The 17266-nt window shown below is 39.1% G+C and overlaps 1 protein-coding gene across 3 annotated transcripts in view; it reads right to left on the bottom strand.

The window, feature by feature from the left end:
* Positions 1 to 15415, bottom strand: part of CERKL (ceramide kinase-like) — a 119193-nt gene extending 103778 nt beyond the window's left edge. For all 3 annotated transcript variants that reach the window (XM_011959428.1, XM_011959429.1, XM_011959430.1), the window contains exon 1: positions 15083 to 15415. In XM_011959428.1, the coding sequence (XP_011814818.1) occupies positions 15083 to 15320 (238 nt within the window). In that variant the 5' untranslated portion in view covers positions 15321 to 15415. The remainder of the gene's footprint in view (positions 1 to 15082) is intronic.
* Positions 15416 to 17266: the final 1851 nt, after the last annotated feature.

The following is a 17266-nucleotide window of genomic DNA, read 5'->3' as shown; positions in this document are numbered from 1 at the left end:
CTTTCTATGTAGAAACAAAGACTAAAATGAAAGCTTGGGAATAAAGTAAACATTTTCAACTCTTCATGTGTCAGAGCTGTGTTGTCCAATGCAGTTGCCACTTGCCACATGCAGTTATTGAATGAAAATTAAATATAATTAAAAATTCAGTTTCTCAGTCACACTAGCCATGCTTCTGTTCAATAGCCACATGTAGCTGGTGGCAACTGTATTGAACAGTTCAGTTACAGTACACTCCCATCATTTCAGGAAGTCTAACTGGACAGCCCTGCTTTAAAAAATTCACTCTACATTTGTTTTCTGTGAGACCCAACCTACCTTAACAAAAAGCTAAAACCTTTGAGGCTATTTTTATGATAAATTAGTAGACCTGTCAAAACATTTTAAAACTTTATAAGCAGACAGTATTTGCAGTTACTATGGAAATTTGAGTCTTTGCATCCATCTTTTAAAAATTTCCTCAAATTTGACAGCTTAGGAACAGAATTAATTTTTTTCTAAAGAGGCTTTTTTCTTAATGTGTAGACTGATGAATCAAAGCATCATGTTTTACTGAGTAATTAGTTCTTCAATAATTCACATGAGTAATAGGTCATATTGGGGTTTAACCCCTGCTTCCATTATTTCTGACCACACGGTCTACCAACAGATGTCTCACTTGGGGTGTACACAACAGAACACTGGGTATCTGTTTCACATACATCTGTTCCCAAACAGCTTACACAGATTAATACTTAGACTATATTCTGCTCTGCTAAGTCTCACATAATCACTAACTCTTGTTTTGAAACTGTTTTTTCTCATTTTCACATTTTTGCACATTATCTTTTACACTGCTAAGTTTCAAGTAAATACATATATAAACTTAAAGCTCAGGAAAATCATTTTGATTCTCTTGTAACAATAAGAAACACTTTCCAGACCTTATTTCGAAGCTCAGCTTTCTCAGATTTTCTAGTCACTGCTCTGATTCAGCTGAGCTGAGTTGTGGCAGGAATACTCTTTTGAAAAAACGTAACATGAAATTGGTAACTTGAGATAGTAAGTATATGAAAAATAGAGAGTTATAAGCCCTAATTGTGATTTGAAAGCCTAGTTTTATTTTTAAAAAATCTTTGAAACATAATATTTGAACGCTAACCAAGCATAGTGTAAAATCTTTACTCAGAAATTTGATAGAGGATACAGAGAAATAAATGAAGAATGGATGAGCTAGTCATTTTGTCCATTATGAAACAGCTGCTTAAAGCTAGCCTCAACCAATTGTTTTCTTCCAGAAAATGGTTTCTTCCTTTCCAATGACAATACCTACCCCAAAGCGATTGCCCACCTCTAGTCACTGCGCCCTAAAGCTGAGTAAGGTTAGCAAAGGGCTTTGACCTGTATTTCTCAGGGGCTGTGAAGTTCCTGATGTAAAATACAACACCCCTCCACACACATCAGATGGTGGGCCCCATTGACCATCAAACCTTACTGAGATTTATTTAATTTGACAAAATTCCCTAATGCCTAAAGGCCATAGAAATAGGTATTTTCTTTAAAATGAAAGTTCATAGGTGGTCAGAACTGATAGTACTTACAGACAATATCATATAAGCCCCTCATTTTGCCGGTGAATAATCTGTAACTCAGATGTGTTAAACAACCTGTCCAAAGTCCGTCACACACCTTGCTATTTGTTGAGACAAGATCTTAGGGCCTTCAGTGATCACTGCTGAAATCTTTCCTACACCACAGATGGTAGCAGATTACAGATAGCTGGAGGAGGAAAGCTATAAAAGATCCTGTAGTGCGTTTCATACTGCAAGGTGTTATCCATTAGGAAATTATGAAGTTAATTTCACAAATCGTAATGAGCATTTGTTTGTAATGAAAACAGAACATATCAGAGTGACTCTTAAATGGCAATGGTAAGAATTGTTTTGTGAAACTTTTGTTTTAGACAAATCACATATCAGCACAGAAATATGTATAGTATCTGTCAATCCCTAAAGGGCCATCATTTCAGAGGACTGAGGAAAAGTGGACGAGACACGTTTCCAACATGAGATAGCACTGTGAGCGCTGGCATCTCTGTCACAGAGATCCCTAAACTGATCACTCTTAAACGTACTAATATACGAGCTTAAGATTGCCTAACCTTACCCATTACTCTCCCCATCAGCTTTTCCTTTATGGGAAATAATGACATTATATTTATTTACACAGGACAGTAAACAAACCTTTCTTTGGGGAGGCACAAAAAATGCCTGACTCTTCTGCTTTAATCAAATATTTCAAATAAAAGCTTACCACTTGTTAAACAAATGTCCCAAAAGTGTGCCCTTGGTTGAGATGTAAAACAATGCCAACAGGTGATCAGTGATGGTTTTGAAAATACTGAACTCTGAAAATATCTGATCCATTATCAGCACAACCTTAGAGCTAAATCATGAAATATGCAAATTAGTCTGTGGTATCTGTCCTTGTCCCCTTTCTGAGGTGTATTCTCAATTTTTGGCTTCTCACACCCAGTCCCTGGCACCATACTGGGGGCTGGTCCCACTGGGCACAGCACTTGACCTGCTCCGCCTTGGCAGGGTCCCATGACCCAGAGTGATCTGACTTTTCACATTTGACTTCAAAAACACTCACCTGATCCCTTTGTCATTTCTTCAGGATTTTTCTCATAGGTCACAGCTAGCTTGATAATTACTTTAACATAAATAAACTCATGTATGATTCTATAATTAAAATGACCATAATTTAACATTGTAATAGAAAGATCACTGAGCACCATTGCAGTCAATGAAAAAGGTATTTTCTGAATTGATGATGTCCTTTTATAAACACAGTTTATATTATAATGGCAGCATCCCAATTTATGCCCTGCTCAGTATTTTCTACTCTGCCTCTGAGCGACATGGAACCTTCCTGCCGTGAACCTCACATCAGAGAAGTGGGCCAACCTTAACTCTTAACAATAGAAATCTTGAAATAATGCAAAGTTGAAAAGAACCTCAAGGAGCTTAACATATAATGGGGAAAAAACAAAGTTTCATCAATGTCTCAGTATAGGAGATCCAATTATGCCTAAAGAGAAAACAACTGTAATGAATCTTCATTAATTTTAATGAATGTAAACATGTAATCATTCAAATAAATAAAAAAAAAGCACAAAGGAAGCTAATTCCCAGCAGCTGGAACAGAAAGAAAGCGTGTATAGAGAACTAGTTTTGTAATTCTTTCAATTACAGGATAGTAAAACATAAGGAAACTACTGAGAAATAAGGATGCAGAGATAGGCAGGAGCCAAGCATGGAAATCTTATGCCACATTGAAGAATGTGTCTCTCATCCCGTTTTCTACTTCAGTGGGCTTCAAACAAGACGGTCACATTCCTGATAGGCAAAGAGGGAACCCAAGCGGACAGACTTGGGATCATTTACTATACTTTTATCTGTTATATATTGGGGATGCATTTAAGATTTTTTTTTAAAAGAGTTTTGATGTTTAAAAAGGGGGAGAGGGGAATACTGCTTTTGTAGCTGATGAGGAGTTGGTATCAAGTATGTAAGAATGTAGTCATCAAGTTAGAATAGAATAGACAAAACTAAAGTTCATGCGGCCAGTAAAGCAGTAACAAATTCATTCATTCAGCAAATATTATCTATATGCCAGGCACTCTTCAAGGTGCTGACAGTAAAGAAAAAAGATATTCTGAATACCTTCCCTCTCCTCCATGTAGATTTAGTTTCCACCCTCCACCTGCCCTGTGCACTGGGAGGCCGTACTGCACGGACTACATCAAGTGCTCCCCTTGTCCTCTGGCTTAAAGTTGGGTTTGGACTGTGAAATGGGCCAGAAAAGAAGGAACTCGGGTAATTTAGGATTAGTGAGGATTAGGGAGGTAATCAGCCAAGCTGAGGCAAAGGCCACAGCTCCTGCCTAGTGGCCTCCTCTACATAGTCTCTCTGAATCCAGGTTCAGGCACCTGCTCCTTCACTATGCCCTTTTGGGCTTAAAAATGGTATCAACTGCCCAATTATTACTAGTCCCAAGAGTACTTCACTATCTCTATATCTACACCTTTATAAATACTGACTTAAAAATTCTTCTCAAGTTACCCTAATATAAATGTGCCATTTTTTTTTTTCCTATTAGGACAGTCACTAATATAACAGATAAATTCTTGCCATCTTGAAGTGGGGTGGTGATAGAAAGGACAGAGATTAGAAATTATATAATATACAAGATGATAAATGCCACTGAGGAATATAAGGCAATATAGGGAACCAGGATGTATGTAGCAGACGGGAATTTTATACAGGTGATCAGAGAAAGTCTTACTAAGAAGCTAACATTTGTGCACAGGTTCAAAGGAGGTGAAGGAGTAGGTCAAGTGAGAGATTATAAAGGCCTGAGTTAGGGCAGTGATTGGTCAGAGAAGGATGGTAGATTGGAGAAATACTAAGTAAATAAAGTAGGCAGAATTGGTGGGTGTTTAGAAATAGTGAGTAAGGGACAGTGAAGCTGGTGTTACCTTCAGAATCCTGGCTTAGATAACATTCCAGATAGCTTCCTAAATACTCCTTCACATATTAAGCCAAAATATTCACTATTTACATATGCAATTCTATGATCTATCCTACATAAGCTACAAGCTAATTCTAGTTATCCTAATTATTGTCCCATAACTTACACAAACCTAAATAGCAAAGTTAAATATTCTGACAGCTGATGCTGAATAGTGAGTTCTATAACCATGATAGGGAACAAAAGATCAGAGTTAGTCTATGGAGCAATAAAAAATGCTTCTCTTGTAAATTTACTAAATTAATGGCACTCCTGGAGGTGGATGATGGTAGATGAGAAGCACAGTGGGCAATGCTGACCAGAAAGCATGTAATGAGGAACAGCAGATCAGATCACACTCCTTGGGACTCCACCATTTGGCAGGCAGATAGAATGAAGTCCCCATGGGAGACTGATAAACTAGGTGCTGGTGGTATTACAAAAACCAAGAGAGTTAAGTCAAAGTCAAATGAAGGAGAAATACAGAAAGATAAGGACTGAAAGTTCCCATTTGATTGAGCAATTAGAAGACTTCTGCTAATCTTTGCCTGAAGAGTTTCAGCAGAGAAAGAACAAAGCCAGGTCTCAGATGGTTGAAGAATAATTAAGAGGTAAACTAATGGAGGTGGTGAGAGTAAGCCAATTTTTCTAGCAGCTTATCAGAGCAAGTAAGAAAAAAATAAAAATAAAAAGCAAGGTAGCAGCTAGAGACAGAAGCTTGTAGGATCAAGGCAGGGACTGTTAGAATGGGAGAGTCCTGAACATATCTCTGTGCTTAAGTGAAAAAGCCGGTAGAAGTGAAGGCTAAAAACCAAAGAAAGAAAGTGTAACAGATGAAACAAATTTCTAGATGAAGCTGAAGGGATGGGATGAGTTTGCCTTCAATAGAGATGACATCTATTCTGTGGTCATGAATGGAAACGAATGAAGGCTGAAGGTCACTAAAATGGAAAAGGTCTAGAAAATCTGAAGTTGTAATGATTGTGATATGACCACCACCACTGGCCAGACTTTAGACAGAGAACACTGTGAGCCAGACAACAAAGTTTTAAATAAACATAGAAAAAAAGCTGGAAAATCATACTTTCTCCTCCCTGAGAGCCCAAAAGACAGCCTGTCACCCCTCCCAGCCTGCAAGAGTCCAGCCTGACAACTATCATGACACACACATCAAAAACTCCTGCAGCCTAGGCCACTGAGGCAATCACAGACATTGCTGATGAAGATTACAGCTGAAGAAACTACACAGAGACCATGTTACCGAATCCACCCCAAACCAAAGCCAATGTACCATACCCAACCAACACTCTAGGACCCACCTACAAGAAAAGTCTCTCCCTATGAAAGCTACTGCATACAACTGGAAAATGTGACTATTCCACTAGATGTGCAGATGTCACAAGAAACATGAAAAAGCAAGGACACATGACACCGCCAAAGGAACACAGTAAGTCTCTAGTAACAGACCCCAAAGTAAAGGGTGTTATAAAATGCCTGAAACAAAATTAAAAATAATGATCTTAAAGAAATTCAGCAAGATACAAGAGTACAAACAACCCAAAGAAATCAGGAAAGTTATAAAATGAGAAATTAAAACAAGATCTATCACTTAAAACACAGAAATCTGAAGAATGCAGTGAATAAAAGACACAATTGAGAGCTTCCAGAATAGACCAGAACAAGCAGAAGAAAGAATTTCAAAATCTGAGAATACATTTTGTGAAATAATCCAAAGTTTTAAAAAAGAAGTAAACAAATTTTTGCATTATAGAACTAGCAGATGGAGAAAAGTTGAAGAAAGGCACAGAAAACCTATTTAATGAAATAATAGCTAAAAACTTCCCAAATATTGGGGGGGATACAGACATCCAGATTAAGGAACCACAAAGATTCCCAATTAGATTCAACCCAAAAAGATTCTCTCTGTGGCACATTATAGACAAACTGTCAAAAGTTGAAGACAGAGAATTCTAACATCTGCAAGAGAAAAGCATCAATTTACATGTAAGGGAATCCTCATTAGACTATCAGTAGAGTTCCCATCAGTAACCTTAAATTACTGATGTATGCCAGAAGAGAAAGGGATAACTTATTCAAGGTGCTAAAAGAAAAAAAAAAAAGAAAACTATCAGCCAAGGATAAAGGATACGATATCCAGCAAACTATCCTGAAGGAGACTAAAGGCCTTCCCAGACAAGCAAAAGCTGAGGGAATTCATCACCCCTACACCAGCCTTACAATAAATGCTTACGGGAGTGCTACAGCTGTAAATGTAAACATGATAACTATCATGAACACATGTGAGAGTATAAACTTCACCAACAGAGGTAAATTTATAAATCCAACTCAGAATGCCCCAATGATATCATGTTATTGAGGGAATTCATCACCCCTACACCAGCCTTACAATAAATGCTTACGGGAGTGCTACAGCTGTAAATGTAAACATGGTAACTATCATGAACACATGTGAGAGTATAAACTTCACCAACAGAGGTAAATTTATAAATCCAACTCAGAATGCCCCAATGATATCATGTTATTGTGTAAATCACTCAATCCTCCAGATGAAGGTTTCAAGTAAAACTGGTCAAAAACAACAACAGCTACAATGGGTAAGGAACACATGTGAAATAAATAAAGGCAACAAAAATATCAATTAGGGATGGGGGGGGGAGTCGAGTATTTTTATGTGACCAAAGTTAACTTGTTATCAGCTTAAAATAGTTTATTATAACTACAATTCTCTTTATGTTAGCCCCATGGTATTCACAAAGAAAGCAATTACAAGAGATACATAAACAAGAGATAGAAGGAAACAAAGCTTAGGACCACAGAAAATGACCAAACCACAGAGGTAAACAAGAAAGAAAGAAGAACTGAGAATCTGCAAGACAACCAGAAAACAATTAACAAAATGGCAGATGTAAGTTCTTATCAATAAAAATCTTGAATGTAAATAAATTATCTAATTAAAAGATATAAAGTAGCTGCATGACTGGAAAAAAAGAAAAAGAAAAAACTACATGCTACCTAAAAGAGGCTTACCTCACCATTAAAGACAGACTGAAAGTGAAGAAATGGAAAAAGATATTCCATGCAATCAGAATCCAAAAGTGAGCAGGAGTAGCAATATTCATATCAGACAAAATATACTTTAAGTCAAAAACTGTAAAAAGAGACAAAGAAGGTCATAATATAATGATAAAGGGATCAATTCAATGACAGGATATAACAATTATAAACATTCATGTACCTAATACCTAAGTACCCAGATATATAGAGCAAATATTCAATCTAAAGAGATAAACTCCAATACAATAATAGTAAGACAATTTAACAGCTCACTTTCAATAATGAATAAATTATCTAGACATACATACATATACAAACACACACAGACAGATCAAGAAATACTGGACTTAAGCTGCACCATAGGCCAAATGCACCTAGCAGACACTTACAGAACATTCCATCCAACAGCTGCAGATACACATTCTTCTTAAATGCACATGGAACATTCTTGAGGACAGATCACATGTTAGGCCACAAAACAAGTCTTAACAAATTTTAAAAGATTAAGATAATATCAAGTATCTTTACTGACCACAGCATTATAAAACCAGAAATCAGACCAGGCATGGTGGCTCATGGCTATAATCCCAGCACTTTGGGAAGCCAAGGTGGGCAGGTTGCTTGAGCCCAGCAGTCTGAGAACAGCCTGGGCAACACAGTGAAATGGTGAAAGCCCTCTCTACTAAAAATACAAAACAAAACAAATAAACAACAACAACAACAACAAAAATTTAACCAGGCACGGTGGCACACACCTGTAGTTCCAGCTACTTGGGAGGCTGAGGTGAGAGGATTGCTTAAGCCCAGGAGGCAGAGGTTGCACTAAGCCAAGATTGTGCCTCTGCACTTGGGCCTGAGAGACAAAGCAACATCTTGTCTCAGAAAGAAAGAAAAGAAGGAAAGAAATAAACTAGAAATCAACGAGAAAAACTGACGACTTCACAAATCATGGAAACGACATGCTCCTAAACAACCAATGGGTCAATGAAGAAATTAAAAAGGAAAATAAAATTTTTCTTGAGACAAGTGACAATGAAAATACATCATACTGAAACATAGCACAAGCAGTTTTAAGAGGTAAGTTTATAGCAATAAATGCCTCTATCAAAAAAGACAACAGACTTCTGACAGCCTAATGATGCACCTCAAGACACTACAAAATCAAGAACAAACTAATCAGCTGGGCACGGTGGCTGAGGCCTGTAATCCCAGCACTTTGGGAGGCCGAGGCGGCCGGATCACCTGAGGTCGGGAGTTCGAGACCAGCCTGACCAACATGGAGAAACTCCATCTCTACTGAAAATACAAAATTAGCTAGGTATTGTGGCACATGCCTGTAATTCCAGTTACTCAGGAAGGCTGAGGCAGTAGAATTGCTTGAACCCGGGAGGCAGAGGTTGCAGTGAGCCTAGATAGCGCCATTGCACTCCAGCCTGGGCAACAAGAATGAAACTCCATCTTAAAAAAAGAAAAAAGAAAAGAACAAAGTAATCCCAAAGTTGGTATAAGCAAGGAAATAATTCAACTCAGAGGAGAAACAAATGAAATCGAGACTAAAAATAATTTCAAAAGATGAACAAAATTTAGAGTTAGTCTTCAACAAATTTCATCAAATTTGATAACACAGAAAAAATGAATTCCCAGACACAACCTACCAAGATTAAATTAGGAAGACATATAAAATCTGACCAGATCAATAATAAGTGAAGAAATTGAATCAGTAATAAAGTCTTTCATCAAAGAAAAGCCCAGAAACGAATGGCTTCATTGCTGAACTCAACCAAACATTAAACAAACCAATATCAATTCACTTCAAAATATTTCAGAAAACTGAAACAGAGGGTATACTTCCAAACTCATTTCATAAGGCAAGCATTACCCTAATTCCAAAACCAGATAATAATACAACACAGAAAACTATAGTACAATATCCCTGATGAACACAGGTGCAAAAAATTCTCAAGATATTAGCAATCCAAATCCAACAGCACATTAGAAAGATAACTTGCTATGTTCAAGTGCAATTCATCAGAGGGATGCAAAATGGTTTAACACACACAAAGCAGTAAATGTGATACAGCATATTAACAGAAAGACAAAAACCATAAGATCATTTTAATAGATGCAGAAAAAGCCTTTGACAAAATTTGGCATCATTTCATGATTAAAAACTCAACAAATTAGGTATGGAAGGTATACACTTCAACACAAGGAAGGCCACATATGACAAATCCACAGCTAACATCATACTGAATGGGAAAAGATCAATAATAAGATCAATTCTAAGATCAATAACGAGAAGGATGCCCATTTTCACAATTTCTATTCAACATACTACTGAAAGTTCTAGCCAGATAAATTGGGCAGGAGAAAGAAATAATAAGCATCCAAATTGAAAAGAAGCATGTCAAACTGTCCCTGTTTGCAGAAGATACAATCTTACAGATAGAAAACCCAAAATGCTCCACAAAAGAACTGTTAGAATAAATTCAGTAAAGTGGCAAGACACAAAATCAACATATAAAAATCAGTAGCATTTCTATACACTAATATTGTACTATGTGAAAAAATCAAGAAAACAATTCCATTTATAGTAGTTACTTTTTAAAAAAGATACCTAGAAATAAACAACCAAGGAAGTGAAAGAATCTCTACAGTGAAAAGTATAAAATTCTGATGAAAGAAATTATCTTCCCACATCAATAAATGGGAAGATAGTCCATGTTCATAGATTGAAATAATTAATATTGTTAAAATGCCCATACCACCCAAAGTGATCTATGGATTTAATGGAACCTCTATCAGAACAACACCATTCTTTACAGAAATAAAACAATCTGAAAATTCATATAGAAACACACACACACACACACAAAAACAAATAGCCAAAGCAATCCTGAGCTAAAAGAACCAAACTGGAAGCACCATACTACCTGACTTCAAAATATACGATGAAACTATATTAACACAGCATGGAACTAGCATAAAACCAGACAGACCAGTGAAATAAAACGGAAAGCCTAGAAATACATTTTTGCACCTACAATAGCCAACTGATTTTTTTAAGATGTTAAGAACATACACTGGGAAAAAGAGTCTCTTCAACAAATGGTACTAGGAAAATTAGATATTCACATGCAGAAGAATGAGATTAGACCCCTCCCTCTCACCATATACAAAAATCAAAATAGACTGAAGATTTAAAATGTAAAACTTGAAACCATGAAATTACTAGAAGAAAAAAGGGAAATTATTCTCAACACTGAGCTGAGCAAGGATTTTAAAAATAAGACCTCAAAAGCACAGACAAAATAAAATTAAATCAAACTAAAAATCTCTGCACCTTAAAGAAAACTATTAACAAAGTGAAAACAGCTGCAGAATGGGAGAAAAATATTTGTAATCTATACATGTGACAAAGGGATAAAATCCAAAATACATAAGAAACTTAATTCAACAGAAAAAATAATAACAATTTTTTTTTTTTTCAGATGAAGTCTCCCTCTGTCGCCAGGCTGGAGTGCAGTGGCACCATCTCAGCTCACTGCAATCTCCACTTCTCGGGTTCAAGTGATTCTCCTGCCTCAGCCTCCCAAGTAACTGGGACTACAGGCACGCACCACCATACCTAGCTAATTTTGGTATTTTTAGTAGAGACGGGGTTTCACCATGTTGGCCAGGATGGTCTCGATCTCCTGACCACATGATCTGCCTGCCTCGGCCTCCCAAAGTGCTGGGATTACAAGCGTGAGCCACTGCACCTGGATTTTTTAAATGGGCAAAAGATTTTGACAGGCCTCGAAAGAAGACACACAAATGATCAACAGGTACATTTAAAAGGTGCTTAACATCACTAATCGTCAGGGAATGCAAATCAAAACCACAAGAAGATGCACCTCACTCCAGTTAGAATGGCTATTGCCAAAAAGACAAAAAAAAAAAAAAATAAGCATTGACACAGATATGGAGAAAAGGGAACACACCCTGTTGGTATGATTGTAAACTAGTACAGTCATTATGGAAAACAGCATGGAAGTTCCTAAAACAATCAAAAATAGAAGTATCATATGATCCAGCAATCCCACTACTGGGCATGCATCCAAAGGAAATAAAATCAGTATGTTGAAGAGATCTGCACTCCCGTTGTTTATTGCAGCACTATTCACAATGGCCAAGATATAGAATCAACCTAAGCATACAACAATAGATGAATAAAGAAAATGTGATATATAAACATAATGGAATACTAGTCAGTCACAAAAAAATAAAGTCCTGTCAATTGTGAATGGATGAGCCTGAAGGACATCATGTTAAGTGAAGTAACCCAGACACAAAAAGACAAATACCACATGATGTCACTCACATGTGGAATCTTTTTCTATTATAAAAGGTTGATACAGAAAAGGCAGAGATTAGAATAGTGGTTACCAGAGACTGGGAAGGGGAGGGGAGAAGGAAGGATGGAGAGAGGTTAGTCAACAGACACAAAGTTGTAACTAGGTAGGAAGAATAAATTCTGGGGTTTTGTTGCATAGTACGGTGACTATGGTTAACAGTAAAATACTGTATATTACAAAATAACTAGAAGAGTCTTTTGAATGTTCTAACCCACAACGAAATGATGAACATGTGAAGAAATGATGAACGTGTGAGATGAAGGAAACACTACTCTGATCGGATAATTGCACAACATAAATATTAAAACATCAAATAGTATTTCATAAATATGTACAATTACAATGTGTCAATTAAAATTTTTTTAAACAATTAAAAAGTTATTAGACCAGCTGTTGGATCTGGTTGAGTTAATGTGCTTAAGAAGTACATGCATAACATCACATGTTTGAGTTACAATATTTTTCTACCTAAAAAATAAGATCCCCAAAAAGTGCTGATACTTTTGTGCCTCCCAACTTGACTTATAGCCTCTTTTCGAAAGCCTCACTTCTATAGGGAAGGGTAACACGTCCATTATTCCAGGTCACCCCTTAACCCAATAAAAAGAACTACAATTACTACAGTTATGCTCATTTACCCTGCCAACAAGACCATCAATTTGTCCCACTTTTGGCAAAGTCTTCATGAAATACGTTAATGTCTTTGCTCATTACTCAAGATGGAAAATTAGAAAAAGATCACATAGTATTTTATTTCATCAGTGAAAACAATTAAGGTACTACGAGGTTTAAAAACTAAGCAGTCTTGAAAATATAGGTATGTTCAAATAATCTCCAGTGACCTCCCCTACCCACCCTCATCCTTTTCTGAGGCAGCCAGTCACTTGCCAATCAGCAATGGACATGCTCTCTCCCCACCACATCCTACCATATCACGTCCCCCCAAGTACAGTAACTTTGATGTAGCTCCTCTTCCATTTAATCTTTTACCACTCACATCTAAGCTTATTCAACAACAGAGAGTACTTCTAATATTTAAATATATCATCTCTTAATATCTCCTTTTTATTTCCCAGTGTTTGTTTTTGTTTGTTGTGTTTGAGATGGAAGTTCACTCTTGTTGCCCAGTCTGCAGTGCAGTGGCATGATCTCGGCTTACAGCAACCTCCATCACCCAGGTTCAAGCGATTCACCCGCCTCAGCCTCCCAAGCAGCTGGGATTACAGGCACGCACCACCACTTCTGGCTATATTTTACCTAGACAAAACATCTCGTTTTTTTCCATAAATAGAAGTACTTACTAAGGCTCTAGGCTTCTGTGCCCTCAATTTTAGAGGCCCAAAGTAGTTTGAGTACCAGCTCTTAATTACAAAGAAAAAAGGGTACACCTGTTTGAAGGAAAAGACAGACAATCAAATGATTTTAGGGTATAATTAAAGAATCAGTACTTACAACCTTTAAAGTTACAAATCAAGATGTAGTTTAGAACTCTACTGCCAGGGGTGCGCTAATTAAACTTATTTTTCCTTAATCACCACTCAATATAAAACAACATTTTTCTCATGTCATTGTTTGCTTTTCTGTACACAAATACTGCAACACTGGTTTGTATGACCTCTCATTGCACAGTGTCTCATTTTAATGCTACAGTATTTCAGCTGCATTGTAGGTTAAATTGACTCTTTGGGCTAATCCAAATTCTAATTATAAACTTCTATACTGCATAACTCGAATTGCCTGACAAATAATTCTATGGCTATATCCCTAGCTTTTTAACTTAAACCGTTCAAGAAAATACTACACCTTGGCTTTTAGAACACCTGAAAACACTTTAAGGTCAAAGACTGTTTTCATGAAGTGAGCGACCATGGCACATGCAGCACAGGCAGAATTCACAATCTCAACCAGTGCTGAGACCCTGGCTAGTTGGTTTCATTTCGTTGGACTTTTGAGCAAGAAACTTGAAGACAGTGAGTCTTTCTATTCTGTAACATAAATAGCACACTGTGTCTTGTTTTCCAACAGGGGAAGGCAATTTTTTTTAATTTCATAAATTTGTATTTAGCTAAAAGAGGTTGAATACCAAATTCCGTTTCCCACAAGTCATCTCCTAGCAAGTAGAGTAACCTTGACGTAGTTCCTCCCCCATTTCATCTCTTTCACCACTCACAGCTGAACTAATTCAACAATGGGGAGTATTTCTCGAGTTTGGACTTAGAAATAAGACTATATGAAAGTCTACAAGACTTATAAAATGGTCTTTATAAGTTATCTGGAAGTTTATAAAGCTATTTGACTAAGACATGAAAATAGACTCGAAGTATTTCTGTTGTAAACTACAGCATTCTAACTTTTTTAGGTAACAATTTTTAAGTCAATAAAAGGCAAACGTGGGCAAACCGCTTGACGTAACTAAGTATCGCAAAACTGTGATCCAATATTCTAGGGTCAATATTAAAAATCAAAAGTTTCTAGACTGAGCCTGAAGATGTCTTAATTCTTGACAATGGCAAGGAAGGTGAGGGGCAGAAAAAAATCCAGAAACGCTCCCAAAGCTCTGGGGTTACATTTTCAAGTCAGCAAAATGAGAGTTGGATTCAGAACTCTTGTGTATGCATAATCTGTAAAATGTTTATAGTTTCAGTGTACCATCAAAGTTGATGCATTAAAACTTTTTCAACTTGGAGGGGCGGAGTAGGTGACCTTCTCACATTTGTAAATTACCTCCCCTTTGGGGCTCAAGATTTTCTGCTGAGACGCTGAACAAAAGCTGAGTGTGACGTTTGTCCGGGGAAGGTCCCGGAGGCGGGAGAAGGCTAGGTAGCGAAATAAATCCCTGGAGGTTCTGGGGTGGGGCGAGGGGCTTGAGTTCCCGGTTGGGAAGGAAGCGGCGGCGACTTGGGGATTCGGTAACCTGTCCTGGCTGTGAGGAGAGCCTGGGGAGGGGAGGAGAGAGAAGGAGAGGGTGGAGCGAAAGCGCGCGGGTGGCAGGCCTTGGGCTGGGGAGAGGGAGGAGGCGCGGAGGGAGGCGAAGACGCTTGGGGCCTGACACTCACCCGCTGGGCGCTGGGGCTGAATGGGCCGCCACCGCAGTGCTCGCTCGCTCAGTACCACGTCACAGCTGTCCCTCCCGATCTCGAAGATGCCCCGGAGCAGAATCCGCTCGGCCGCCGCCTCCGTCTGCTGCGGGGACGTTAACAGCGCCGAAGGCACAGCGGCAGCCTCCGGGGGCGCCTCTTCCTCCCGGCCGCCCTCCAGGGCACTCACCCGGTTCCTGCGCCTCCTCCAGGGCATGGCGGAGCCGCAGGCTGGGCCCGAGTCAGGGGTACCGGGAGGCCTTTGAAAGAGGAGGTGGAGGGCGCGGCAGCCCCAGCTCCCGCCGCGTCCTGCGCTGCCACAGCAACGGCGCGCAGGGCAAGGACCCAGGAGGGAGGCGGGGCCGCGCCTGACCCAGTCCAGCACCCTGGCCTGCCAGCCTCCCGCTTCGCCACTCACCACAAAAAGACCCAGCTGCAAGAGGAAGAATAAGTGGCGCCCTCCGCCTAGCTTCTCCTGCAAAGTACGGTTTCGCACTTTTCGTTACCCTCAGGTTAAACCAGCGCTCCTCAAACTTGCATTTCATCCCTTGGGCATCTTGTTCAGATGGAGATTCTTATTGAATAGGTGTGGGACTGGCCCCCAAATACCACATATCTAAGAAAATGTTAGGTAATGGATCCCGCTGACCAAGGAACACACTTTGAGTTGCAAGGGTGGAAGCATCTTTTTCCACCTCCTTTCCAGAGGGTTCCCTGGCGAGCAGAGGTGGTGCTTTACAACCCTGTTACGGAGTACTAGCGCACTTCCCAAAACTCCTGAGGGGAAGCTAGAAATCAGGCCCTGGTTTGCATAGACAAATTTGCATCTGACAAATTCAGTATTAAAGGTAAGTGCCTCCAGGTGTAAATATTTAGGATCCTACTTTCCCCCAAGGTGTCTCCTCTGCAATCTTGTCTTTGCCTGGATCTTACACTCCCTTGAGGGAGATTACAGGCAGCAGGGCTTCTCTTTCACGCACTGCTATAAAGAAGTGTCACCTGGAAAAGGAGAAGACCCCGGGGGGTGGGGGGGGGGTGGTGTTCACCCTTTTCTCCTGGTAAGTGAGATTTCTAATATCAGCTGCTCGTTAATTTGGAACACACAAGAGAGTCTGGAGGATAGTGATACTCAGTAGTGGTTGCACATTAAAATTACATGGGGAACTTTTGAAAACTCAAATATCCAGGCCACCCTCAAGACAATTAAGCTGGAATCTCTGGAGGCGAGACCCAGACTTCCGGATTTTTAAAAGTTCCCAGGTAATTCCAATGTTCAGCCAAGGCTGATAGCGGCTGCTCTGAGCAGGATGGTAACACAGGGAGCTGAGTATTTATAATGGGGAAGCAGTCAGGAAGAAAGTGAGTCCCTGGGAAGAGGAAGAGTGGGAAGTAAAGCAGAAGGCTTTTTTTTTAAAAAAAAAAGGTCATTACCATCATATTGAAAAAAGGAGTAGGGGAGTTGAAGAGGAAATTAAATGCATGGGTTGTAGATCTAGTTCCAGTGTTCTAGTGCCTAAACAGTTCTATCATAGAGGCAGCAAATTCTTATTCTGTCCTCATTCCTGGTCACACTGCAAAGTCACAGAAAGAGCTAACTATAGCAGGAGTTTCTCAAGGTTCTTAGCTCAGATGGTTTGTAGGCCTAACCAAATCCCTATCAAACATAAAGCACTGTGCACCAGTTAAGCTAGGACTCTTACTGGTTGATGCTCCGACAATAAGTACCCAAGCTTCGAGGAAAAGCAAGGAAGAGCTTCAGTTTGATCTGACTGCAGTGAGCTATTTCTTAGAACAGAAGTGCAGCTGCTGCTAAACCCATGCAGGCTTCAGGTGGCTCTGCTCAGCAGTCATTAGTGGGAAAAGGATAGTGCCCTTCGCAAAATGAGTTGCAGTTCTGGAGTCAGCATCTTGTATTCACAGCTGTCAAGCAATCAACACAATCAGAGCTCACTGGCATTTTAAAAGCTCACCCAGAGCCAGGGCAAACAGACCAAGCCAATGGCTACTCATTAGGAGTTTTGCAAAGGTGCAAGTTGCCATTTTTCAAGCTTCACTCAAGCTAGGAAGTCAAAAACAGTGGCTTTGAATTGTCCTGAAGATGGAAGTAATAAGAGTTGTGTTTCCTTCTTTTTGTCTTTTTTTTCCTTTGATAAGCTCCCTTTT

This window comes from Colobus angolensis, unplaced genomic scaffold (genome assembly GCF_000951035.1).
Source record: "Colobus angolensis palliatus isolate OR3802 unplaced genomic scaffold, Cang.pa_1.0 Scaffold492, whole genome shotgun sequence".
NCBI lineage: Eukaryota > Metazoa > Chordata > Mammalia > Primates > Cercopithecidae > Colobus > Colobus angolensis.
Note: the sequence above shows the minus strand (reverse complement) of the source record. Positions and strands in the feature narration are given on the sequence as shown.